Below are 26,858 nucleotides of genomic sequence, written 5' to 3' on the forward strand. Positions count from 1 at the left end.
TCAGTTAAGACTTCGGGCTCCGAAGAAGCCGCAGGGGCAGAACTCTGTCCCCCTCGTCGGCTTCCGGGGATCGACGGGGGACGTCTGAGAGCAACAACGCTTCTTCGACTTCTTTTTGTGTCGTCTCTTACCCGAATCCGAGGTTGAAGACTTGGAGCCCGAGGAGCGATGATGGTGGACCTGCGAGCATTCTCTAGAGCGGCCCCGGGACAGCGAACAGCACTGGGACGAGTGCCGGACCTCAAGCAGCTTCCTCCGCTGCTCCCTCAAGACCTTCGGGGCCATGGCCAGACAGTCCATTCAGGACCGAGAGTCGTGGTCGCATTCCAGGCAGTAGAGACAGACGCCGTGTGGATCCACCACCGACATATTGCGACAGCAGGCCCCAAAAGACTTAAAACCAGGCATCCCTACGTGCACTAGAGTAGACTTACAGGAGACAAAAGTCTCAAAAAGGTAGTCAAAAAGTGACTAAGGTAAGTGCTGTAACCGGATCTGCGCTAACTGGTGCGGAAAAAGAAAGAACTGGCGCCCCCTACAGACGTGCAGGGGTACTGCTGACGAAAAAACTTTCTGGACCAGTCTGACGCCTGGGGATATTCTAAGGTAAGGAATCTATCACCAACGTGTCTCTTTCAGATAATAAACTTAATTGAAGTGCATTGTGCCTCAGGAACGCACTGCAGCACGCAGGAAGATATCTGTTTAACATAATGATATATTTGAATACAGTGTCTGAAGTTTCTAGATTTCATAAGAGGAACTACAAATGTTTCGCTGAATCTTTTGTAAAAAACGCTGAAAAAGATAAAATGTAACATTGATTGACCAGAAGTGTCATTGCAAGGGCACTTTCTAGATTATGCCGATAGCCTGACGGAAACAGAGCAGGTAATTTGAAGTGAAACAATAACATTCGTCCCCATCTCACACCGATTTTCCGCAGAAAGTTAGTAGGGGAGTTCTCAGGACTTAAGTACAAGTAGGCTGCAACAGTCAGTGTATATGTTTCTAAATTTGACCTATGTGCTTGTGCCAGCGCTAGTAACAATGCTTGTACTGGCTTTCTTCCCATGGGGACATGTGATGCAGCATTGGAAAAAACGCAACTTGGACCAATATCGTCAAATGATTTCTTTACATAGGCCAAAAAAGGGATGGTGAGCCCTCTGTCGCAAGCTAAACAGTCGTTAATTATATCTCTTGTTAGAGAGGTCTCTTAGGTTTTCCAAATGGACAGCCATAACAATTGAGGTTGAATACAAGTTCGATCATTGGGTAGCTTAAACCCAACTCCTTGTGGCAGATGAAATAGGGGGCGGATAGGGGTGCAGACAGAATCTTGCTACAAAGATAGTTTTCCTCCATTTGTAGGACCATGCCGTTGTCAATACCCCAAATTTCTGCCCCGTAAGAAGCTACAGGGACTCATTGGGGGTGTGTATCTGCAGCAGTGGAGCGAGTGCCCTGACACCCTGTGGGAATGGGAGACAAAGAAGTGAGCCGACTGCCCTAGATAGCTTTTCACTGCGCTGTGCTATGTTTTGGAACCGAAGAACCAGCTGCCCTGAAAGTTGCTCCAAATTGGGGAAGCTGCTAAATTAACAGTTAGAACCAGCTAAAATGCTGGAGAGACGGGTCACAACTGTCAATATTTATAATTTGTATGCATTACAGTACAGGCTAATGCCACGGTTTTATTATCATTGCAACCTTTTTGATTATAAACTATATTTCTGAAAATGCCAATATAGAGGTCTTTAAAAAAATAATGTGAGTTGCTGCACAGAGTAAATAAGTCTACTCTAAACATGGAACTAAGACATGGACAAAGCCGTATTCTCTGAAAACAAGCACTATTGTACTGTCTTCAGTGGTTATTTCAATTCTGGTATTTCACCTTGTACATTGGATCAGGAATTGAAATATTCTCCGTTTCTATAGTTTTCAGTGGAATAGGATTGAACTGCTACTATCTACTAACTATACTTACTAGAAGGTCCTTAGAGCAGACCATGGTCCCCTGAGGGTTTTATTCTAAAGGCTAGTATGGCCTGTGCTTCATAAGGGGAATGTAGTGCATAATGGACTTGAGGGTAAAGAAAATCATTGAGCATGCCTACCGTGTGAGAAAACAAGTTGATCAAAACATGGAAGGCAGCACGAAATCAATCGTAAAATGATTTTCATGTATTGCTTAATATTGTTTTGAATTAACTTGCAATGATTTTACACAGAGATGCATGTTTTACCCAGTGTCAAATATTTTGGTGAAATGGCACCTCTGGATTAGATACAAGATCTTCTGGCTCCACTGCAGCTTATCGCTCAACCATATCTTCTTAGACATGCAATGACATTTAATATTAAAGACTAGCAAAAACACCAGAGGAAAACAAATCTTACCTCTCCACCCAGAAATGCCTCCCGGTCATACTTTGTGTTATGGTCTCCATCCATATAGTGCTCCTCACTATCAGGAGCATGTGAATGGTGCACGTGTGAAGCACAAAGTGCAATGCACACAATGAAGAAAAACATAAAAGTATGCATCGCCTTCACAGATGTGCATCCTAAAAAGCAATAAAGAAAAGTATGAAGTACACCGTACAAAATATTTAAAGGACTTTATGTGAAAAGTTCTGATATCTGACATATTATCTCCATTTGAAAAGATGATATGAAGAGTAGTTACAAAGAATGCAAATAATTGTCACTAAACTAGAAGTTGACAGAAAAATGGAATCAAAAATAAAATTAAAATATGAAATACATTAAATCTGATCAGCAAAGGCTGAACATGTTCTAATTATTTTATAAAACACTTAGGGCCTTATAACAAGTGCCCAATAATTTTGTGAAGTAATACTGCACGTAGTAAATACCCACACCATTGGGAGAAGTATTTACCGGGTACGATTACCCTTTTCATTCAAAGATAACCACCATGAAATGGGGGCTAATGCAATAAAACTGCAGGTTTACAAGATGCAAATCGCAGAATATCTCATCCAGAATAAAATCTGAAAAGCTTTTTGCAGATGGGCAAAAAGAGTACAATAGTTTTCATTCAACGTTCAATTATTAGGCACTCAAATAACAATAGCCCAGAGACAAAATTAAATAGAAAACATAAGGCTAAAAGATACTGTGAATTGAGTCATCTGTTTGGGACCTGACAGCACTGAATCCAGAGCTGAGAGCAACACTGCAACCTTTGCTCATACTACAAGTTCAAGTTCAAGGATTTATATAGCGCACTACTCACCCAGAGGGTCTCAAGGCGCTTGGGGAGAGGGTACATTATTTATCGAATAGCCAGGTTTTGAGTTCTTTTCTGAAGGAGATGTGGTTCTGTGTAAGGCGGAGGTGAGTGGGGAGTGAGTTTCAGGTTTTGGCCGCCAAGTAGGAGAAGGATCTGCCTCCCATGGTGGATCTTTGGATACGTGGAACTGCGGCGAGGCCTTGATTGGAGGATCTTAGTTGTCGGGTGGGTGTGTAGAAGGATAGTCGAGTGTTGAGGCATTCGGGCCCTAGTTCGTAGAGGGCCTTGTGCGCGTGGGTGAGGAGACGGAATGTTATTCTCTTATTGACGGGAAGCCAGTGGAGGTCTCTCAGGTGGCCGGTAATGTGATCTTGACGAGGGATGTCCAAAATTAGTCTCGCCGATGCGTTTTGGATGCGTTGGAGTTTTTTCTGTAATGTGGCTGTGATTCCGGCGTAGAGGGTGTTTCCGTAGTCCAGTCTGCTCGTGACCAGTGCGTGGGTGACGGTCTTTCTTGTCTCGGTGGGGATCCAATGGAAGATTTTTTTGAGCATACGAAGTACGTTGAAGCAGGAGGATGAGATGGCGCTGACTTGACTGGTCTGGTCATCGAGAGAGAGGAGTCTAGGATGAAGCCTAGGTTACGTGCGTGGTCTGTGGGTATGGGTGCTGAACCCAGATCTGAAGGCCACCATGAGTCGTCCCAGGCAGAGGGGGATGATCCTAGGATGAGCACTTCCATTTTGTCTGAGTTAAGTTTTAGGCGGCTGTTTTTCATCCATACGGCTACTTCTTTCATGCCATCGTGAAGGTTGGTTTTGGCGGTGTTGGGGTCTTTGGTGAGGGAAAGGATCAGCTGGGTGTCGTCAGCGTAGGAGATGATGTTCAGGTTGTGTTGACGCGCGATGGAAGCGAGTGGACTCATGTAAACGTTGAAGAGGGTGGGACTGAGTGATGATCCTTGTGGTACACCGCAGATGACTTCGGTGGCCTCTGATTTGAATGGGGGGAGTCGGACTCTGAGTTCTTCCGGCAAGGAATGAGATGATCCAGTCCAGGGCTTTTCCTTTTATGCCGATGTTGCTGAGGCGTTGTATGAGGGTGCTGTGACAGACAGTGTCGAAGGCGGCGGAGAGGTCGAGTAGAATGAGGGCCACTGTTTCTCTGTTGTCCAGTAGTGTTCGGATGTCGTCTGTTGCTGCGATGAGGGCGGTTTCAGTGCTGTGTTTGGCTCGAAAGCCGGATTGTGAGGGATCGAGGGAGTTGTTGGATTCGAGGAAGGCGGCGAGTTGGCTATTGACGGCTTTCTCGATGACTTTGGCCGGGAATGGGAGGAGGGATATGGGGCGGTAATTTTTAAGTTCAGAGGGGTCTGCTGTGGGTTTCTTCAGGAGGGCGCTGACTTCGGCATGTTTCCAGCTATCTGGGAAGGTAGCAGAGTTGAAGGAGCAGTTGATGACTTCGCGGAGATGGGGTGCGATGATGGAGTCTGCTTTGTTGAAGATGTGGTGGGGACATGGGTCGGTTGGCGAGCCAGAGTGGATGGAATTCATTAGGCAGATGATGTCTTCAGTGGTGATTGGGTTCCAAGCGCTGAGGTTGTTAGAGGGCGGTTTAGGTTCTGAGGGGGGTGGAGAGGATTGTTCGTTGGAACTGTTTTCGAAGCTGTTATGTATGTCGGCAATTTTGTTGTAGAAGAAGGAGGACAGCGAATCGCAGAGGTCTTGGGAGGGAGTGATGTCGTTTGAGGCTGCGGTGGGGTTGGTGAATTCTTTGACGATGTTGAATAGCTCCTTGCTGTTGTGGGCGTTGTTGTCGAGTCGGTTCTTGAATGCTGATTTCTTGGTGGATCGGATCAGCTGGTGGTGTTTGCGGGTGGCTGCCTTGAGGGTTATCATGTTGTCGGTGGTTGGGTTTTTTCTCCATGTTTTCTCGAGAGTGCGGCATATCTTCTTGGATTTCTTAAGGTCATCGTTGAACCAGGGGGCCTTTTTGCTGTCTTGTGTGGTGTGATGGTTTTTCAAGGGTGCTAATTCGTTAGCGCTGCGAGTGATCCATTGTTTGAATTTGATGGCAGCTTGGTTTGGGTTCGATGATAGGGCGGGTGTGTTTTGGTTGAGCGATGTGAGGAGTTGGTCGGTGGTGATTTTGTTCCATTTTCTTCGGGGAATAGGTTGTGGGGGGTTGTGGGTTGAGGTGGTTTTGTAGCTGAAGTGAACACAGCTGTGGTCCGTCCAGTGGAGAGCTGTGGTGCGAACGAAGGAAAGATTGGGTCGAGCGTGTGTCCGGCTACATTGGTGGGTGTGTCAACAAGTTGTTTGAGGCCGAGATTGGCCAGGTTGTCAAGGAGGGTGGTGGTGTTGCTGTCGTTTTTCTTTTCCAGGTGGAAGTTGATGTCTCCTAGTAGAATGTAGTTCTCGGAGGCCAGGGCATGTGGACTGATGAAGTCAGTGATGTCTTCGCTGAATTGTTTACGGGTTCCTGGTGGTCTGTAGATGAGGGTGCCTCTAAGTGTGGTTCTGGGGTCGGTGTAGATCTGGAAGTGGAGGTGTTCTGCGGTTTTGAAGTTATCGTCGGAGCTGGTCGTGAATTTGATGGTGTTCTTATGGACGATGGCGATGCCTCCTCCTGTTTGGACGGTGCGGTCTTTTCGGATGATCTTGTAATTGTCCGGGACGGCTATGGTGATGTCGGGTGTTGATGATGCGTTCATCCATGTTTCAGTAAGGAAGGCGACGTCCGGTGATGTAGTGTCGAGTAGATCCCAGAGTTCGGTGGCGTGCCTGTGGACCGAGCGGGTGTTCAGCAGGATGCACTTCAGGTGGTTAGTGTTGGAGCTGTGTTTGGGGTTAGTGGAAGTGGTATGGGTCTTGATGCTGGTAAATTTGCAGGAGTGGCAGGCGAAGGAGCCGTGGGTACGTCCCGGGGCAGATTCGTAGCATTGGGGTGAGCGTCCGGGGTTAAGGGCCGAGAGGGTAGCGGCGTCATACGTAATGCGGGTGGTGTGGGTTTTGCGAGGACCAGGGGGTCTGGCGCTGGGCGCGGTCCAGTCGCGGACGGGCGTAGACGGGCTTACCTTTGGCGCACCTTCGGCGCGACCGCTGCGCGTAGGTCCATCTGTCTGAAATGGAGAGTGGAGGGGGGCGGAGCGTGGGAGGGTCAGCTGGGAGGCGGTGGCGGAGAGGAGAGGCGGGCCAGGGGAAAGCACAACAACAAGATGGTGGTCGGAAAGAGAAAGCGAAACAGGGTTACAGACAACAATAATAAACCCCAAATATGCAGCAAATATACCAGCAGGCTTGCAGCATGTCTCAGCAATGTCGCGCTAATTATCAAAGCTGAAAGTGCCACGCTCCGATGTTATGCGCTATGTCCGGCTGAATGGGCTAATAATATAAGTTGAAAACAGGCTACGATACCAGTCGCGGAAAGCAGGGCAATGCGCTTCAGCTGTAGGAGTCGCGAAAAGCAGGTTGATGCGCTTCAGCTGTAGGCGCTAGGTTCTGGAGTCAGGAAGCGTGGGGAGCGACCGCTTTGGAACAAGTCCAGACGGTCACAGCGTTGTGTAGGAGGAGGCGAGCCTTCTATCCGTGGGTGGGAGGGTCAGCTGGGAGGCGGTAGCGGGGAGGAGAGGCGGGCCAGGGGAAAGCACAACAACAAGATGGTGGTCGGAAAGAGAAAGCGAAACAGGGGTACAGCCAACAATAATAAACCCCAAATATGCAGCAAATATACCAGCAGGCTTGCAGAATGTCTCAGCAATGTCGCGCTAATTATCAAAGCTGAAAGTGCGACGCTCCGTTGTTATGCGATATGTCCGGCTGAATGGGCTAATAATATAAGTTGAAAACAGGCTACGATACCAGTCGCGGAAAGCAGGGCAATGCGCTTCAACTGTAGGAGTCGCGGAAAGCAGGTTGATGCGCTTCAGCTGTAGGCGCTAGGTTCTGGAGTCAGGAAGCGTGGGGAGCGACCGCTTTGGAACAAGTCCAGACGGTCACAGCGTTGTGTAGGAGGAGCCGAGCCTTCTATCCGTGGGTGGGAGGGTCAGCTGGGAGGCGGTAGCGGGGAGGAGAGGCGGGCCAGGGGAAAGCACAACAACAAGATGGTGGTCGGAAAGAGAAAGCGAAACAGGGGTACAGCCAACAATAATAAACCCCAAATATGCAGCAAATATACCAGCAGGCTTGCAGAATGTCTCAGCAATGTCGCGCTAATTATCAAAGCTGAAAGAGCGACGCTCCGTTGTTATGCGCTATGTCCGGCTGAATGGGCTAATAATATAAGTTGAAAACAGGCTACGATACCAGTCGCGGAAAGCAGGGCAATGCGCTTCAGCTGTAGGAGTCGCGGAAAGCAGGTTGATGCGCTTCAGCTGTAGGCGCTAGGTTCTGGAGTCAGGAAGCGTGGGGAGCGACCGCTTTGGAACAAGTCCAGACGATCACTACATCTTAGTCTGATGAAAAAGTACATTGGAGTCTCCATGAATCCAGATTTGCAGAGTTGTTGAGTTATATTTGTGAACAATAGTTTATCTGGAACGAAGCAGACTCATTCCTCAGATGCGGCTAAGTAAATCTTCAAAAGGCAACTTTTATGTTAAGTAGTGTCTTAGATCGAATTTTTAAAAAGGTATGGCCTGTAAAGTTGGACCAAAATGTTCAGCAGTTATCCCAGATGCTGCTAAGATAAACTAACTAAGGTATTAATACTCTGGGAGTTTCTGGTTGACTTGGAGCTTCTCAAAGAAGAAACATCAAACTGTGCACCCTAAAAAACTGGCACCAGGTGATTTGGCTCTGGAATCATAACCATTAAAATGCATATCTGTCCCGACATGACTCTTCTTGGCCGCACATGGCAATGTTAAGAACAGGTGAGGCTAATGAAGGGGTTGAGAAGGGTTTGATGGACAAAAGAGGGGTAGGGGGAGGATTTGAAAAGGGGGTATTTATATCTTCTTTGTGGGCAATATTGCGCAAAGCTCTTGTAATGATTTCCAAGACTGTAAAGCCTTTCCTTACAGCAGTAGTGTGCGCATGTTATGAGAATGACTGGTATATGTATCTGCCTGTGAATGGATGTACTCGGTTCCCAGCAGAAGGTATGTGTGAGCATGAAAGCAGAGAAGTGACAGCTTTGCTTATTACAGACTGCACTGCAAGGCCTGTGTTTACCACGATGCCCTAGTAGGCCAACTTCTCCCCAGCAACAAGAGTTGGATTTAATGCACTGGAAAGAAACAAGGTGTGCCCTTGTGTCTGTGTGTTCTGACTTATTAAGTGTAGATGAAGTTACTCGTTGGAGCGAATGAGAGGTTACGTGTAGGTGAGATTCAGAGGAATCAGTCCATGGTGTGGCTGTATTGTGTTGCCCGGATCAAGAGAGTTCTCCAAAAGCGCTGCCCAGGTTTGTGGGCGATACTGGGAGATTAAAGAGACAAAGCAGGTGCATAAGCTGCTCGTAAGTGCATGAATGTGACCCCTGGATCTCTCAGCCTGGCCTCGAGCACTAATTAAAAAAAGAGCTATCCAGAAGTTTCAGGGGGTCTGCATAAACACGTCAAGCAGTGTCTTCTCACAAAAATGGAGCACCATGCATGAACATAACAAACCTTAAAATAACCAACGGTTTCCAGGGGTCTCTTTAATTGGTGCCTTGGTTAGATAACTTGGACAGGTGCCAGATCACCAGTGTAAGATGATTAGTCCCATTTACATTTGTCATTCGTATCAGGGCCTCAAGCCCCCCGGTGTTTATCAGTCCCAAAGGGGGATTACAGAAAGCGGAAAGGTACCGCCCATATAGCAGACAGACTCTACACTGGTGTTGTTGACATGTCCTCTAACAAGAGACAGGAGAGTAGAATTCACAGGAATGTGGGCAGTCCATCCTTCACGGAAAGGGTGGTGGGTTATCATATTGCCATGCTTAGGAAAGGGGCCTAAGTGCATGCTACCACAAGTATACCTGAATAAAAGATACATAAGCTAATGTGTCTGCCTTTACTGCAAGCATCTTGTAGAATGTTATTCCTGGTGTTAAGTGCCAGGGATTATCTGCAGAATGTGTAAAGGGAAATAATTCACCCAGGAGGAACTGTAATTGTCCATGACCATGCCACACAAAGGTGGCCCCTCTATGTTGATCCCTTGGGTTTAGGAGAATCCCACGCCTTATAGCGAGATGGAATACCTGATGACTACAGAGCACCAAGTGCAACACATCCAAAAATCTATGTGGGAAAGGAAACATTCTACAAAAGATACTGAAGGTATTTTGAAGCCTGTCTGGCCAAAGTGAGCACTACAGCTGACGTGCAATACATAACGCCTGCAAAACAATTGGGGAACTCTGAGATCCCATCAAAGGAGAGAAACCGCAGGTTTTATTCCTCCTTTGTGAAAAAGACACAACCAGGATTATATTCTTCAATTACATTAGTTTAGTACTGCAACATCAATTTCAGAACGTTTTAGAGTTTGGACAGTTATCAAAAGAACAAGTACATTTCAAAAGTAATGGGGCCTTCGATCAAGGAAATACAAGTGAAGGCGTTCATCTAAATGCAGCTTCACAAAGAACAAATAAATACTTTCTGGTCAAGGATCCGGAATACAAATTTTAACTTCTAAGTTGATCCAACAATTATGCAGGTTTTTTTTTTTTTTAAAACAGCAAATATTGGATACCACTGACATTTTTCAGATTGGGGCTGTCAGATAATGACAGGCTAGTAATGGCTTTGGCAGTGATCTAATAAATATGTTTCATGAATGCAAAAGAGTAAATCAACTTTAAAGACTAATCTTCGAAGATCATGTTAAAATTTGGAAATCCAAATAACAATCTTTAAAACAATGATTATCCTTGGCTGTGATCATCAAAGAAGCTTCAGAAGCAGCGCCTATGGAAATCATTAAACATTGCAAAGAGATTTATTTTGAAAATATGATAATGATAACGTGCTCCCTAGCATCATTGGAGAAGTTTTTTAATATAAAGACGACATAGCTATATATATTTGAATAGAAATATTTTTTTGAAATATATTATGAATTGCACTTTATACAACACTTATTGAGGTTTGCTCTTCCCTAGCCACCGCCTTTTTTTCCTTCCTCTTCCCATTTTCCGTGTGCGTTCACCTGCAAACGTCCGCTATCACCTTAACTTCATATGATTATAGCCTTCATACAGACTACAGCTTTCCTTATTGTAGGAGAGTAGGGTCTGTAATCCTATGGTCACCCCATTTTTTTTGCTTCACTGGTTTTCGACTTAATGTGGCTGTGGGCCTGCTAATCAGACCCACAGCCCTGCTGTTCTCTCTCTAAATTTCACACTATGTACTTTAGGTACATCATCAATTGGGATTTGGGTCGCTCTTATGAGTCCCGGTACAGTGTACTATAGGTACCCAGGGCATAGGTGCACCCAAGGCCTACCAGGGGCTGCAGCATATCTTTTGCCACCCCTGGCTGGCCATCCAAACTGACACAACTGGCTGATCACTCAGCTGGGGCAAGGTCGTGTAATCACCCCTTGCTTAGATATAGTATTCCTATGTCTAACCTTATATCTGGACACATATGCACCTATAAGTCACTCCTATGGCAGGCCTTAACAATCCTGGAGGCAGAGTGCTTGGTTTTATGTGAGATGGTGCTCTAGCATGAGCTGAGCCTGTCTGCCGCTTTCGGAACCATGTCCTTATAGCTGTTCTATGATATTGCCATACCATATACTCTTACGTGCATTATAATCCTCGCGGTTATTGCTAACTTTGGTTTGGCTTTATCAAAACATGTCGTGTAAGGTGTCATACGCTTTGGAATAATACCCCCTCGCCAGTTCTGGCGACGGGGGTAGCATTCCACCCTTCTAGAGGGAGAAGACATGTTACTTCCATTATTCCCGGTTAAAGTTAAATAGAGCCTCAGCATCACAAAATGGATGCTGCTGCCACAGACACAAGTCTGACCTCTTGCTGCTGGGAGCCCTTCCAGGGAGGGAGGCTTGGACAATAGGTTTCCTGTCACAGGGAGGTGCTAGCACCACCCCAGACAGGAGATAGTGGATTGGGGCAGGGAGGGCTGAATGAAAGGAGACACTGCCTGGGGCACACAAGGTGTCCCATGCATAGGCCAGTTCAAACCGGTGCTGGGGCTCTGTAAGCCTGCCAACAAGTTTACAATTTCCTAGTGGACACTACTTCATCGACATCATCCATTTTAACCATTCTTTGTACAACCCCCTACACGAAGATAAGGAACACAATTGTTGTGATTAAACCAGTAAAAAACAAAGAAACAAAATTCCTTTATAGTGCATTATTGATATTAAGGACCTGATTACGATCTTAGTGGACAGGTTACTCTGTCAAAAAGGTGATGGATATCTCATCCACTGTATTACAATTCCATAATATTCTATGGACCTTGCAATATGGCGGATGGGATATCTGTCACATTTGTGTTAGAGTATCCCATTCGCCTATATCGTAATCATGCCCTAAATAATTTATTAGCATACATATTCATAGAAAAAACTTTGCATAAAGATATCACTTCTGCCCACCTTCATCTCCTTGTCTCTCAGTGTTTTGGGTTTACACACAGGTGGTAGGGACTATGTTTCATTCCCTTATCCACCGGGTGGTAGTCCTCACAGTGCAAGAAGGAAATCTGTAGAAAAAAACAGCCTCTCCAAATATAGTTTTTGATTCCTCGTTTGATTGGCTGGTTACATCAACTTTGTAATCATCCGGCTATTTTATGGCTGATCATTTTCTCTGCTATTGCTGAGCTTCCCATATAACGGGGATTGCTCCTTTTTTGGTTTTGGGCAATAGTGCAGGATTACTTTTCCCAATAATGTCTCGGCACTGCAAAAATCACTCCTAATCAAGGTTTTTAGAGGAAAAAATGGTGGCTTGGGTTAACTTCTCTTGATCCTATGTTCTTAAGAGTCTGATCTATTTGGAAAACTACTAATTGTCATTTGTATGGATATGCCATGCAATTCTTCTTTTAATGCATCCCATAATACCTTATGGAAAGTAGTATGCATAGCTCTCATACCAGTCACAATTGGGCGGCTGCATATTTACACCCGGCAAAAATATATCTTTTGAGATCTTCTCTATAAAATTCACAAATGTTTGTGGCTTCAACAAATTTCACACAATTGCATATTTTCACACTTAATTCTGTTTCATGAAGTAATTGTATGAACAGTCATTTATTTAGTGACTGATACCAATGTGTAGTCTGTATCCAAGTGTCAACAATGTTGGTACATAGAGGAACTGTGGCAAGGGGAGGTGAAGCAATTTGCACAGATGCATGCTGTGTGCATTGTGGGGAAGATAGACTGAGACATCATGGCAATCCATGGTTTAAAAATATTCCATCACCCGATACCATCGTTTAACCATGTTTTTGAGGTTCTCTCTCAGCAACTTAACCACGTAACCTGATCTCCTTCCAGTACAATGCAGGGTAAACTGAACAGATCTTGGGAAGTTTGAAGTGAGTGCTACATAGAACATTAAATGGAAAGGCCTGGCAGGTCTACAGTAGACAAGTCTACAGTTCTTGAAGTTGAGACCTCTGAAGTATGCAGATCTTTAAACAGATTTAAAAAAATGTTTTTAAAATCTGTGAAAACAATACCTAGCACCATGAATCTCAGCAAAACACATGAGAGTTTGCAACATTTTTGGAACTTCACAACTTTCTCCAACCATTTTGCAGAGAAATAAAATTGAGATTTGTTTTTTTATTTGTTGCAAAACAGATTAGCATTCTAATTAAAATACAACAAAGTGACCTTGGCAGTGATAATATTCATGTCTAATCGAAAATATTTAAGTGGAGTGTTTTAGTGAGAAGCTGAATTACTGAGTTACACAGTAAACGACACAAGAAATATTTATATACGCGTGTGTGTGTGTACACACACACACACACACACACACACACACGCACGATCAGAAAGATCCCTGCATCACAAGTGATGAACAAACATTGGCAAAGACAATAGCTCTCGCCAATGCGAGATCTTTTGGGTTTGTAAAGGTTTTTTATAGCCATGACCATCTTATACAGCTACTATGCAGCATAGCTAACAGTAAAAAAAAGTGCGATGGCGTGGTCAGCTGTGTCATATCACTTTTTTTCCCCTTTCAACCATGCTGTCCAAGGCTAAAAAAAATATGTTGACAAAACCAAATAGCTCTGAAGTACGTGAGAGCTATTTGGCTTTATCAATCGTTCTTTTGTTTGTGGAGGGATTGGAGGGACAAAATGTGGGAAGGGATGGGAGGGGTAGAGGGGGCAAGCAACAACAAAACAGGGCGCCATAGCTCAAGCTCATGTCTTCCCGGTCCAGGGAAGACATGGCTTGGCAGTTCGGGCTGGACTGTTCCCATGAGGCACAGGGTCAGACTGATTTGCATATGGCCATGTCTGAACTGGGGTGGTGGAGTGAGCTAAAGAATGGTGATGGATTAAACCCAGATCAGTTGACTGGGGGTGAGTGTTTGATTTGCTCAAACGCTCCGTCCATCATCCCCTTTTGTATCGCTTTGTTCGCCCTAAGTTGGCAGGGTATGCTCAGACGTGAGTCCCTTGCTCACTCTGCCACTGGATTCAAGATAGCCTGGCTGATGAGGATTATGAATCCGAAACCGGTCCTAGGATGCTTGCTTCCGGTCCAGGGAAGACATGGCTTGGCAGTTCGGGCTGGACTGTTCCCATGAGGCACAGGGTCAGACTGATTTGCATATGGCCATGTCTGAACTGGGGTGGCGGAGTGAGCTAAAGAATGGTGATGGATTAAACCCAGATCAGTTGACTGGGGGTGAGTGTTTGATTTGCTCAAACGCTCCATCCATCATCCCCTTTTGTATCGCCATAGCTCAAGTTTAAATAAATAGTTTAAAAGAATGAAAAAGCTCTATGACGTTGTCAGCGCTGGTCAAGTCAATGCATGTTTTCTTTGTTACAATAGGTGGGGTGAGCCAACATAGACAGCAAGAGGAGGGCTGGACGAGACAGCAGGTCGACTGGCTGCAGCAGGTGGTCCGTGCAAACAACAACACAAGGCAGGGAGGAGACTGCCTGCAAAGACATTCACTCTTAGATAGTGCTGCTACTAAACAAAGTAGCTCCAAAAGTGCACCAGTGGAAGGACACTAGGAAAGGAACAGGTACGTATGCCATGCTCCAGGGGAGTGACAAACACGTGAAGCAGGCAGGCACTAACCAAAGAGAAGCATGGAAATGAAAATGACTATGAAGCCAACCAATGATAAGCAATGGGTAGACTCTAAGCCCCCTTCATGTAAACAAAGTGTCTTGCAAGTGCTCTCAGGCAAAAAATAAAAATTAAGTGTTTGAAAAAAGATGCAGCCTTAAATAAACTACAACAAAAAATGCAATATGGTCACACAATATGATCTCGAATGTTGCTGAACTAAAACATCACTAAACTTACCATTGCAACTTCAGCTAACAGGGAAGACTACCAGCTCTAACCACTTGGTGGCTGTTTGGCATTCTTTACTAAAGGAGTCTGATCTCAGGCTTATCACACACGTTCAGACATTCAAGTAAAGTGGTCAGGGTGAAAAGCAGATTGGAAGGTGAGTGAATGTCTTCCTTTAGGTTAAGGTCCTCATAAAACAAGGTGGGTGTCAGTGGCAATGCGAAAAAGCTTGCATTGCCAGGACTGGTGAGAACCTTAACGTATTTAAGCATCTTCGAAAAAAATTACATGTTAAAAAAAAAAAAAGGAACTTTTAAAAATACTATTTTCTTTTACAGTTTATCAACTTAGAACATAAATGAAATTGGTAATACTAATTTAGGAAAAATAAGAGTACCAATTCTACCTTACATTCTATCACTCCCCCAGTAACTCATTAAAATTGCATTTTAGGTACTCACATTTTGTCCATGTGCGTCAAGCACTCACTCATATGTCTGCTCAAATCAAATATAAAATACCAAAAATTAATTTTATCGAGACATTAGAAAAAAAATACGGAAAATGTTTATTGTACAGAAATTCTTTTTTTATAAGGACACCAAGAAATGTATTTGTACCCTTGAAAATAAATTTGCCTGTTGAGTTGTTGCTGGTTATATCAGGAGGGCTGTACATAGAAGGAAAATCTCTTGCGTATCTAGATCATCTAGTTTATGAAGCTGATTGAAGAATGCCCCAGATTGAAAAGTAAAACTAATAAATGGGACAACAAGGTGATTTGTACATATGAAGTTTTAAAAGTCATACTATGTATTATACAAAATTAATTGATAGCAATGTTTTAATTGTATGCACTTTCATGGATCAAAACAAGATTCGAATAAAGTTTTATGATTGATTGATTGGATTTTGAGGGAAAATAAACACGAACACTTATGTATACATCAGCATATACAATTGCAGAAATACAAACAACAACATATCCTGAATCTATATAGAGAGGGAGGTGGAGAAAAGGAGTATACTGATCGGCTTTACAATTAATGGTAATGGCATGTCACAAGACCAAACTACTGTCAGACTGTTCTACAGAACTGCAAACTAACATGATTTATTGTTCAATATAAAACAGAGTGTGTCCCAGAATATCAGAAAGCAAACAAACGACATTCTTGACTATCAACATTAATTAAATAAAAGTCAACTTGAGATTGCACTGCATTGTATCGTATAGCAGCATTTATACAGCATTTACCACCCCTATGCGCGCCCAACGGCTTGTCTACAGGATGTGTGGTTAGAAGGGTGTTGTCTTTGGATTTTTGATCCTATGTGGCAAGTGTTTGCATGTCATGCGTGATGACCAGTGAGCTGCAGTTATGCTGTAATGGGACACACCGCTTAACAGTGTGGATAAATTTCATCTAGAAACACTAAATCTACACCACCCTACCCCAAGATATATAATACAAGAATGTTACGCTGAGCTATGTTTGATTATTCCTCTGTCTTCTGTTGCAATGCTGTAAAAGGCAATAAATAAAGTTTTCAGAAAAAAAGAAATACAAAATGCAGATTACATTTACACTACCCATAAAGGAGAACACAAAGTGGCAACTAAATATAGCACTTTAATCCATCTCATGAAGGCACTAGGCAGAAATTCATCTCAAAACTAAAACCACAACCAAATAATGTTAAACATTCAACTAGTTGTGTTTACAGAGTGAGTAAAAACTAATCAGCCAAGCTACTTCCATGTCCTTGTTATATAAGGGGTGATCGTGAACTCTACCGTTGGGTCCCATGAGACAAAGTAAAAATAGCTCCTCCTTTGCCCTTAATTTTGGACTGACCAGAACATTGTAAGGCTTGTGTAGATGGAACAAAAGTTAGCAAAATAAATGACATCCTGGCAGTATTTTTAATAGTCCTGAGCAGTGAAACCTACTGAGTTTGCCAATGCTTTTTTGGCTAAGTTAGCCCCTTTGAATGTACGTGCATCTCCAGTCGACATGTTAGAATGGGTTTTAAAACTTTACAATTGCATTAAAAGATGCTTTTAATCATTGTGCGGATGTAGGTAAAGAATAGGAATACTTTTTATAGACACATACACACAAATAAAATCCCAAACCCCAATACAAACATTTCAGGTGAGGGATAGTTTTAACCCTATGTAAGTTGTGAGCCGGCTTAGGCTAATAAATGGACGTGATGGAAAAGATAACTGGGAGTTCTGCAGAAATACATGGTTCACAGTGCACATTCGTTTTAGGAAATACACATATAATGTTGTATGGTCACTATAGCTGCGCTGAAACACATAAGTAGATTATATTTCTTTGCAGACTCAAACTTGACAGGACATCAATAATTAATATAGATGTCACAGAAAAGGTTACCAAATCTCTATTTGTTAAACAAAATGAGAGGCCGACAGTAGAAACAGTTTTTGCATTGGCATGGAGCATTGAGTACAGGCTGTAAACATGGGTGGATTTGGACTTAGCGCAAGCCTGTTGAGAATATGTTAAAGTCAGATAGGCTGGGCCCAATGACGTCAAACAAGAGTTAATCACTCGCTATGCAGAAAAAGAAAAATGTGTTTATATGTTAGCTCACATTTATTCTGAGAACTAACCCACAAAAGGGGGCTGCTGCTAAAAATGGACACATGCATAATTTTTGGAAATATTTACGATTTTGGCAATATCTTACATGCCCAGCTTGCTATTTGCGTCATATCGGAATCTGCTACCCGTGTTTTTTGTGATTTTCACAGTATATATATATATATATATATATATATATATATATATATATATATATATATATATATATATATATATATTGTAAACACCGGAATCCCCCAGTCCTCGGGATACACCTCAATCGAGAGCACACGGAGCCAGTATCTCGTGGTTTAGCCAAATTATTTATTAGAATTCATTCTCTGCAAAAACAATGAGCTTACAAACGCGTTTCGGCGTTGCCGCCTTCGTCAGTGTAAGCGCGCGTTGGCATTTCCACATTATTTAAACACCAACACGGTGATCATCTATCACGTGTTGACCAATCAACAACACAAAAGAAGGCACATGGAGTTCGCCGAAAATTATACGGCGGCCATCTTATAATGGTAACAACAAAATATATGAAACCAAATCATAAGTCAATATCCACAATCTATTGGATGCCGGAGTATGGTAATAACACTCAGATTATATGTACGTTAAATTCAAACTATTTACAAATCAATTAGAGCATTGATGCAAATATGTTCATTCTCTGTGAATACATTTAAACTCATAATATAATGTATTTTCACATATGCAGGTTCTAATTACACCTTGAGTGCCTTCTAACCTAATAATTCATAATAAACCATACATGGGTATTCTCAGGAAAGGTTCACACTTCAAAATTCCGCGTGTATAGCCTGCACCGTTGTCATGCCCTGAATGGGCTAGCAAATTCATTCACAAAACATAATGACAGTGTGGTGAGGAGGAGCAAGCATTCCTCAATATATATACATGATCCTAAATCCAGAATTATAAGAAAACAACACATAGAGTAAGGTGGGGTGATTAGATATGTGTCCACATCTCTTCCTCATTATTCATCCCACCCGGGGCCTTGGTCTGAAGTTGGATAATGAATCTTGATTCCAAGGTTCTCAATTTTTTCACCCAATTGCCCCCTCTCTCTGTTCTGACCAACTGATCCAGTATGAAATATGTCAGTAAATTGCTGTTGCTATTGTGTTTTTGCTCGAAGTGACGTGCTACAGGGTAATTGGGGTCTTTTGTTGTGATCGCCCTCATATGTTCAAGGACCCTCAATTTAGTAGCTTTTATAGTGCTGCCTATATATTTCAGTCCACAGGGACACATCAAGCAATACACTGTATAGTCAGAGTTGCAGTTAAGTAGTTTTGTAATCTTATTTTTTGTTTTCTTGCCTGGGATGTAATATTCCTTGACTTTTTGAGAATTTTTACAGGCCTTGCACTTCATGCAAGGATAGAAGCCAGAAACAGTACTCTTTCTCTTTTTCTTTTTATCATAGTGGCTACTCACCAGGAAGTCTTTAAAGGAATTTCCCTTCCTATAGGTGACAAGGGGATAATCAGATACAGATTTGCCGATTACAGGGTCTGCTTTCAGAATCCTCCAGTTCTTCCGTAGTATATTAAAAATTTCTGGGGATTTATCTGAATAATCCGTGATTAGTCGGATCTTTGAATCTGTGGATTTGACCTTATCACTCAGTAGGTCCCTCCTCTCTACTTGTTCGCTTTTTGTTTCAGCTCTATCAAGGACCCCTTTCCCATAGCCTCTCTGTGTGAATCTCTCTCTTGACTGTTCCTTTGCTGTGCAGAACTCCTGTTTAGTGGAGCAATTGCGTTTCAAACGCAAGAACTCTCCAAGGGGAATATTATTGATGACACTGCGCGGATGATAGCTATGTGAGTGTAATATAGAATTACCCGCAGTGGGTTTCCTATATGCCGCTGTCTGAATGGATTCATTCTCCACATAGACCCGAAGGTCCAGGTAGAAAACCTCACTCTTGCTAATATTGCTGGTAAATTTCAGATTCAAACTGTTCTTGTTCAAATCAGCAATATATTTCTCAGCTTCCGACTGTGGACCGCGCCACACCAAAAAGAGATCATCGATCTAGCGGGTCCACAGAACGATGCTGTTCATCCACTTCTCATTCTCCCCCGCCCAGGCCACGTGCTTCTCCCACCACCCCACGAATAAATTCGCGTAGCTGGGGGCGAAGCACGTGCCCATCGCGGTCCCCTGCAGTTGTAGATACAATTTACCTGCAAACAAAAAAATATTGTTACGTAAGCAGAAGTCCGTAAATTCTATCAGCATGTTGTTATGGCTTCGAAATTTAATCGGTCTATTGTCCAAAAAACTCCTCATTGCCAGCAGGCCATCCTCATGCTTAATGGAAGTATACAGGCTGGCAATGTCCAATGTTATCAAGACCATGTCCTCTTCCCATTTAACATCCTGTATAATCCTTAAAAAGTCTTTCGTATCTTTCAGATACGAACTAAGATCTTTTACAAATGGAGCAATGAAAGTATCAATGTAACTAGAGGTTTTTTCAAGCAAACTCTCTTTCGCAGACACAATCGGTCTGCCAGGAGGCCATATCCTACTCTTGTGAACCTTCGGTAGGTGATAAAATGTTGCAATCTGTGGATGTTCACATTTTACATTTTCCCAATCTTTCAGATCCAAGATCCCTTTGTCTTTCCATTTCCCAATCATATCATGGAAGGCCTTGATACTCTCAGTATATTTCTCTCTTTTGATCTCAATGTAATGCTCTTTCTTATTCAATTGGGAGAACGCCTCGTCCTCATATTGGTTGCGATTCAAAATAACAATGTTCCCACCTTTATCACTCGGTTTAAAAATGATGTTGTCATCTTCTCTGAGATTTTGAATGGTGGCCCAATCCTCCTTGCTTAAGTTCCTCCTTTTCCAATTGAATGGCTCAGACTGTAGACCTTTGAGTTCTTCAATAACTATCTCTTGGAAAGTATCTATTCCATCATGGGGTGTTCTTGGATTGATCTTGGATTTGATCGTCATCTCACTCTTACAACCCTGTTGAATTATTCCACATTCTTCCAATGTTTGTGTGGGTTGTACCTCCCAATCCTGAGAATCACTAGTTTCAATCAAAGTTTGAACCACTGCTATGGCTTGTAGATCTTTGCCAGTTATTGTTGCTAGTGGGTCACTATCACCAACTGCACCTGCTACATATCTGGTGTCAGCCTTAGGGTTCAGAGTATGTATTTTCTGTAACTTCATCTTCCTGATAAACCTAAATAAGTCTATCCGTGTCTGAGTATAATCATACGTTGGGGTAGGGCAAAAAGATAATCCCAATTGCAGTAAATCCTCCTCCTTTGGTGTTAATTTGCGATCTGACAGGTTAATGATGGTATTGGTTTTTGGCAGCATTGAGTTCATTTCCAATTCTTGCCTCGGGCACTCCTTGTCACCACGGGGGTAGATCTGCCTTGTACCCCCCCGCTTACCCCTCCTCGTTTTCCTTTTGGGGTTCTTGGTGGGTGAGTGGTGGCCGCGGGTCGTTGCCTGAGCCCCCTTATAACTTCGTACTCCTCGAAAAAAGGATCGGACTCTGGGGTTGCTGCAGTCGTTGCAGGGGGATCGTCACCTCCTTCTGCACCCTTTGTCGACTCGTCGCCTGAAACTTCCGATTCCTCAGTGCTCACTGGGGTTCTGTTCCTCGATTTCTCTTGTTGGAGCGTTTTTCTAGGGGCATCATATTTTCGCGCGAATGTCAGGATTCTCCCATTCGTGTAGTCTTTCTCGTCGCGAATGAATTTCGATTGCTTCCTCAATTTGATAGTATTCTCATAATCAATCAGCCGTTTTCTCATCAGATCGCGTAGTTCCTCACATTTCTTAGTATCTTTCTCATTGCCAATCTTTGCCTCTAATTCTTTGATCTCCTCTTGTAGTTTTAATCTATCATTCCATGCATGTTTCACTAAGAGTTTTAACATCCCTTGCATAACATCAGTCATGAATTCTGACCACTCCCGTAATAACTCATTGTTGGGCTTTTCATACGATGGGACCAATAAGATCCTAAGTCCCCTTGGGACTCTCCCAACATCCAAATATTTTTGAAGACTGGTGGCCTCCCACCACTTACGAATTTCTCGCTCGTACGTTTTTTCTAACGTCGAGAAAAGTTTTGTGATGGTGTCGGGTGTCTCCGCTCTCTGTGAGGGAATGTCTTTTTTCCTTGCTCCGGTTTGGCGAATAAACAGAGTGTCTGCCGCCTTCTCCCGTTCACTGTCACGGAACATTTCCTGTTGCAGAGAAAGTAATTTCAATTCGTGCTTGGCGTGTACCTTCGAAATGGCTGCACGTGGTCTGCCGGGCTGTAAATCGTAGAAAATAAAGCGTCGCTCACTCACCAGTTACCAAGCTTCCCAGCCGTCAGGTTCCCTCACGGTCGGTCGCCTTTCACTGGGTTGAGTTGCGAAATAACGCTCGTTGCCAAGTTGTGTTCTTTGCACGCCTTCCCGGCGGGGCCAGCGATAATCCAATTTTATGGCACACAGGTTCCACCAACCGCCGCTCCACACGTCCACGGGTGCCTCTCAACGCACAAAAAAAAAAAAAAAATATATATATATATATATATATATATATATATATATATATATATATATATATATATATATATATATATATATATATTCAAGTTCACATCCTCCGCAGCGCCAGGACATATGGAATTGGCGGAAGAATGGGCTGAGAACCTAATGGGCTGTTCAAACCGCATGCTGTCTATCCTAATTAAACATGCATGGAAAGATCGTATGGCATTATTGAAAATGATTATGGAGTTAAAAGAGGAATTGAGTAAGGAGGATACAACTGAAAATTTCTCAAAGAAAATGGAGGAAATAAACAACAAAATGATTAAACATGAAGATGACATAGTGGCTAAAAAGGAAAGGAAGTTCCTGAGAGATAAAATTGACTACCAGGAAGGTCGTATATTCACCTTTGCTCGTAAATATGACAATCTACAGAGAAAGGGAGTTCAAGCAAATATAGATGCAGTAAGTGCTGGGGCCACAATATCGGAGGAGGAAGTCGAGGAGAGTGACGCTTCGGAGGATGGTCAACTACAAACGCCCAAAACTGCATCTAAGAATATAAACAAGCCGTCAAATTTTTGGGTGGAATTCAGGATGATGAATCAGACTATACAGCAACAGAGCTGGCAAATAGACAGGGGTCGAGGACAAGGGAGAGGATACAGAGGAAAAGGCAGAGGAAGAGGCAATCCTGGAGGAAATACTCCAAAAAACAAAAGCCAGTCAGGAGAGGCGGCTGGAACAAGCGGAACCACAACAACCCCAATGGGAGTGGAAACACGGGGTCAAAAGAAAATACGAGGAAAATGAACCGGCTGAATGTGGTAAACCTCTCCTCTCGTACATTATCTAAGGTTGAACATGATGTGTTACATTTTGGTCTCTCTTTTTGCCCCTCGGCTAATTTTAATTACTCTCAAGAACGTGTAGACTTGTTTAAATTTACAAGGAAGCTGAGACTGCATAAATGGAACAAGCTCAAGGTTAAAAATGCAGCTATGACTGTCTCTAATATTGAACCTGCTAGAGAAACTATTAGGGAGGTGGAAACCTTAATTGCAATGCGAGATTTGGAGTTTGGTACACCAGACAATGCTCCCAATGAAGCATCCTCTTTGGGTTTTAAAACAGATTTGAATTGTACAAACCACTTTAAACCTAGATCTACATTTAATCCAGCACTACCTGCTTGTAGTATTGATACTTTTGAAACCTTGGTTATCAATGATTTTAAAGAGCTTGCAAAAAAGAAAAGTTGGTTCAATGATAACTTGAGCAAAGCAGAAAGATTAGCCTTGAAGTCATTAGAAGAAGACCCCTCTATTGTCATACGTCAATCTGACAAAGGGGGGAATGTTGTGATTATTGATGTGAACAACTACATCAAAGAGGGTCTTAGACAGTTGAATGTGAAAGAGTGTTATGAAATATCTTCCCTATTGTCAATTGAACAAAGCAATAATACTTACTATGAGATGCTCAAGGAGTGGCGCTCTAGTGGTATTATTGAATGGGACGAATACTCGTTTTTGCTAAACCGACATCCAAGAATAGCTGTTTTATATTTACTGCCTAAGCTACACAAAGATCCCATTGCTCCTCCAGGTCGGCCAATTGTGTCTTCGATTGGCTCTCTTTTAGAGAGCACCTCAAGATACGTTGACTTTTATTTGAGACCCTTTGTTGAAAATGTTCCTTCGTATCTCAAGGATAGCAGAGATTTCATGAACAAAATCAGTAATTTTATTTGGCAGGAGGGCTACCTTCTCATTACTTTAGACGTGTGTAGTCTTTACACGTCTATTAGGCATGAGGATGGCATCAAAGCATGTTGGGAATTCCTGGGTTTGAGATCGATCTCATATTTGGAACACTCCAAAATGATTATTCAGATGATGAGATTTTGCCTAGAACACAATTTCTTTGTGTTCAATGATGTCTATTATAGACAACGACAAGGCTCGGCAATGGGAACTTGCTTTGCTCCCAGTTTTGCGAATCTGTTTATGGCAAGCTGGGAGCAGCAAGTTGAAAGGACCCATCAGATGTACCGTGGCCACGTGAAAGTATGGCTACGTTACATTGATGATTTGTTCATCATCTGGGAGGGCACACAGAGGGAGGCTGAGAACTTCATTGTGGACCTTAACAACAATGATCAGAATATCAGACTGGAAGGTCATATGAATACAAAGAATACGGTGTTTCTGGATTTACATGTAAAGGTGTGTGAGAACAAACTAACCACTAGTCTATACCGCAAGGAAACTGCAGGCAACACCCTACTGCATGCGGATAGTGGACATCCAAAAAACCTGATAAAGAGTATTCCCTTTGGTGAATTTCTCCGGGCCCGGAGGAATTGTAGCACTGAGGATGAATTCCTGCGTGAGAGTGTATGTATGAGAGAGCGGTTTTTGGAAAGAGGTTATCAACCTTCCATTATCAATGCTGCACTGAAAAAAGCTAGTGCTATCAGCCATCAGTCTCTCTTAGTTTCTGATAAAGATTCTAAACCCTCTGACAGCAATGAGACTGTCAGGTTCATCTCAACTTACCATTCAAAATCATGGCAGGTACATAATACTCTTAAACGCCACTGGAATGTACTTAAAACTGAAGTTACTTTAACTGATGTCCTGAATGAAAATCCTCAGATGACCTATAGAAAGGCTCATTCCCTACGTGACAAGTTAAGCAAAAATGAAGTGAGCATGCATACAACTAAATCTAACGATATCAGAGGCTTTTACACTTGTATGAAGTGTAAGGCATGCAAATATAGTCAGAACATCAAGAAAGTCCATTTTCCAGTAGAGGCAGTTGATAAAACCATTAGCAAACATCTCACATGCCTGTCCGAGTACTGTGTATATGTCTTGACTTGTCCATGTGCCAAGAAATACGTAGGGAGCACTATGTTCCCTGCTAAAAAACGTGTCCTTGAACATATGAGATCTATTGAGAATAAGGACCAAAATTCGCCCATTGCACGTCACTTTGAAGAACTACACAAAAGCAACAGAAATCTGTTGAGGTTCTTCGTAATTGACAAGCTTCCAGCCATGAAAAGAGGTGGGGACAAAATCCGTAAGTTGCGACAGATGGAGAACAGGTATATCCTTGAATTAGATACCCTTATGCCCAGAGGCTTGAACTCTGAAGAAGAGATGAAATGGCACTTAGGGGAATAGGATATTAGCCGTTCTAAATGAATCTAAAGGTTTAGGTCCAAGGACGACAGTGTGTCTACTGCTGTTTTAATGTAAAGTTTATGTTATGTTTTCACTGTTTAAATTTGATTAATAGCCAATCTGAGAGTTTCTTTGGTATGCTTCACATTGTGTATATGCTGACGGGCTCCCCCTTGTTTTGTTTTGTATTTGAACTGTAGGCAGTGATACTGTAAGATGCAGGAAGAAAATTCGTTTTGAAGAGTGAAGGCTGAGAGTGGCTCGCATATTGACACTACCCTATTCTCACTTGGGACTATATACCACAGGAAATTATGATAATATTAAAAAACTTTCTGTTAAATCTATGTGACACTTACAGACTTGTGAGGTAACAAGTCGAACATAGGTGATGTTACCACGTTCCATCACTATTAGGGTGTGGATCAAGTTGCTTCTCCCTTATATCAGCATGTTTTGAACCTGCAATCTTGAGAGTATGCCTGAATGGCAGACCTCGTGCATCCCAACTCACTTGAGTTTGGGACTAGTCAGTTATTAATTTAATTCAATTGAATTTGAATTTTTAATTTTGAGACTTTACCTTATTAGGGTTTTCATTTATAAACAAGATATGCCCACTCACTTGAGTTAATACTATTTTGATGCTATGTGAAAATGTTTTGTTTTCAAAAAATGTGTATATAACAATGCTGCTTTGGAATTATGATCGCACTGACATTGGTTTAAAGCGCGCATACAATGTATTACTCAAATGTATTGAATTGGCCAGTTTGTACATAATAGCGTACTACACTCTAAGATGGCCGCCACATTGAGGCTATGTGTCCTTCATTTATTTTTGTTACACCTTCACGTAAAACTTTATTTAATGTTTTCTCACTGTGTCGAAATCACCCGTGACCAAGGCGAGCTTCGTCGCCGAAACGCGTTGGGTTGTGTTTGTATCACGATGCTGCATTTAAATGAATAAATCTCTTTTGGAAAGCGCTACATGATTTGAAATCTGATCCCTGGTTTTCTCGAGGCGAGTGCAGTGGACGTGGCTTCTTGCTACGTTGTGTGGAGTGAATATATATATATATATATATATATATATATATATATATTCCTTCGCACTTTACCTCGTCGCAGGGGGAACACATTCACGCTGGTGCCATCATCGGGATCGAGGTCGTCTCCCGCTTTACATCCAACCCAAGTTTTCAAAATTGATGGCACTCCACTCAGAGGTTGCTTTTCAAATTATTTATTAACAACAATTGAGATCGCCTACGCGTTTCGAACTGAAGCGTTCTTGATCACGGCATAATTTTAGACAGTCAGTCCTTCTTTGCTTTCCCATTAAATACACATGTAAGTAGCTGTGCATTGTGGGCCTTGTAGTGCAGCTTATTTACATGTGTGCATTTGAACAATTTAATTCATTGGACAAATGAGTGCATTGGCAATTATTTCATTCAAATACACTTGTTTTCTTAAGAACTAGGTTCTTGGGCTTAGTGCCCTTTATATATTTTTCTATTTACAGGTGTATTAGCAGATAAACAGATCTGAGTATTTTTCCCATTGCCTGTGCGGCCTTGCGGCGAAATGCTTCCCATCCGCTCATATCAGTAGTTAGTGCATTATTCTCTGATATGCCCTTATGTGTTTAATCAGGGAGTGAAATAATTGCCAATGCACTCATTTGTCCAATGAATTAAATTGTTCAAAT

General features: G+C 42.7%; 1 protein-coding gene across 2 annotated transcripts in view; it reads right to left on the minus strand.

Moving 5' to 3' along the window:
• The window catches only part of RCN2 (reticulocalbin 2), a 248,102-nt gene that overhangs the window by 197,027 nt on the left and 24,217 nt on the right, over positions 1 to 26,858 (minus strand). For both annotated transcript variants that reach the window (XM_078642835.1, XM_078642834.1), the window contains exon 2: positions 2,407 to 2,573. In XM_078642835.1, the coding sequence (XP_078498961.1) occupies positions 2,407 to 2,573 (167 nt within the window). The remainder of the gene's footprint in view (positions 1 to 2,406; positions 2,574 to 26,858) is intronic.

Source organism: Lissotriton helveticus, chromosome 5_1, assembly GCF_964261635.1.
Source record: "Lissotriton helveticus chromosome 5_1, aLisHel1.1, whole genome shotgun sequence".
Taxonomy (NCBI): Eukaryota; Metazoa; Chordata; class Amphibia; order Caudata; family Salamandridae; genus Lissotriton; species Lissotriton helveticus.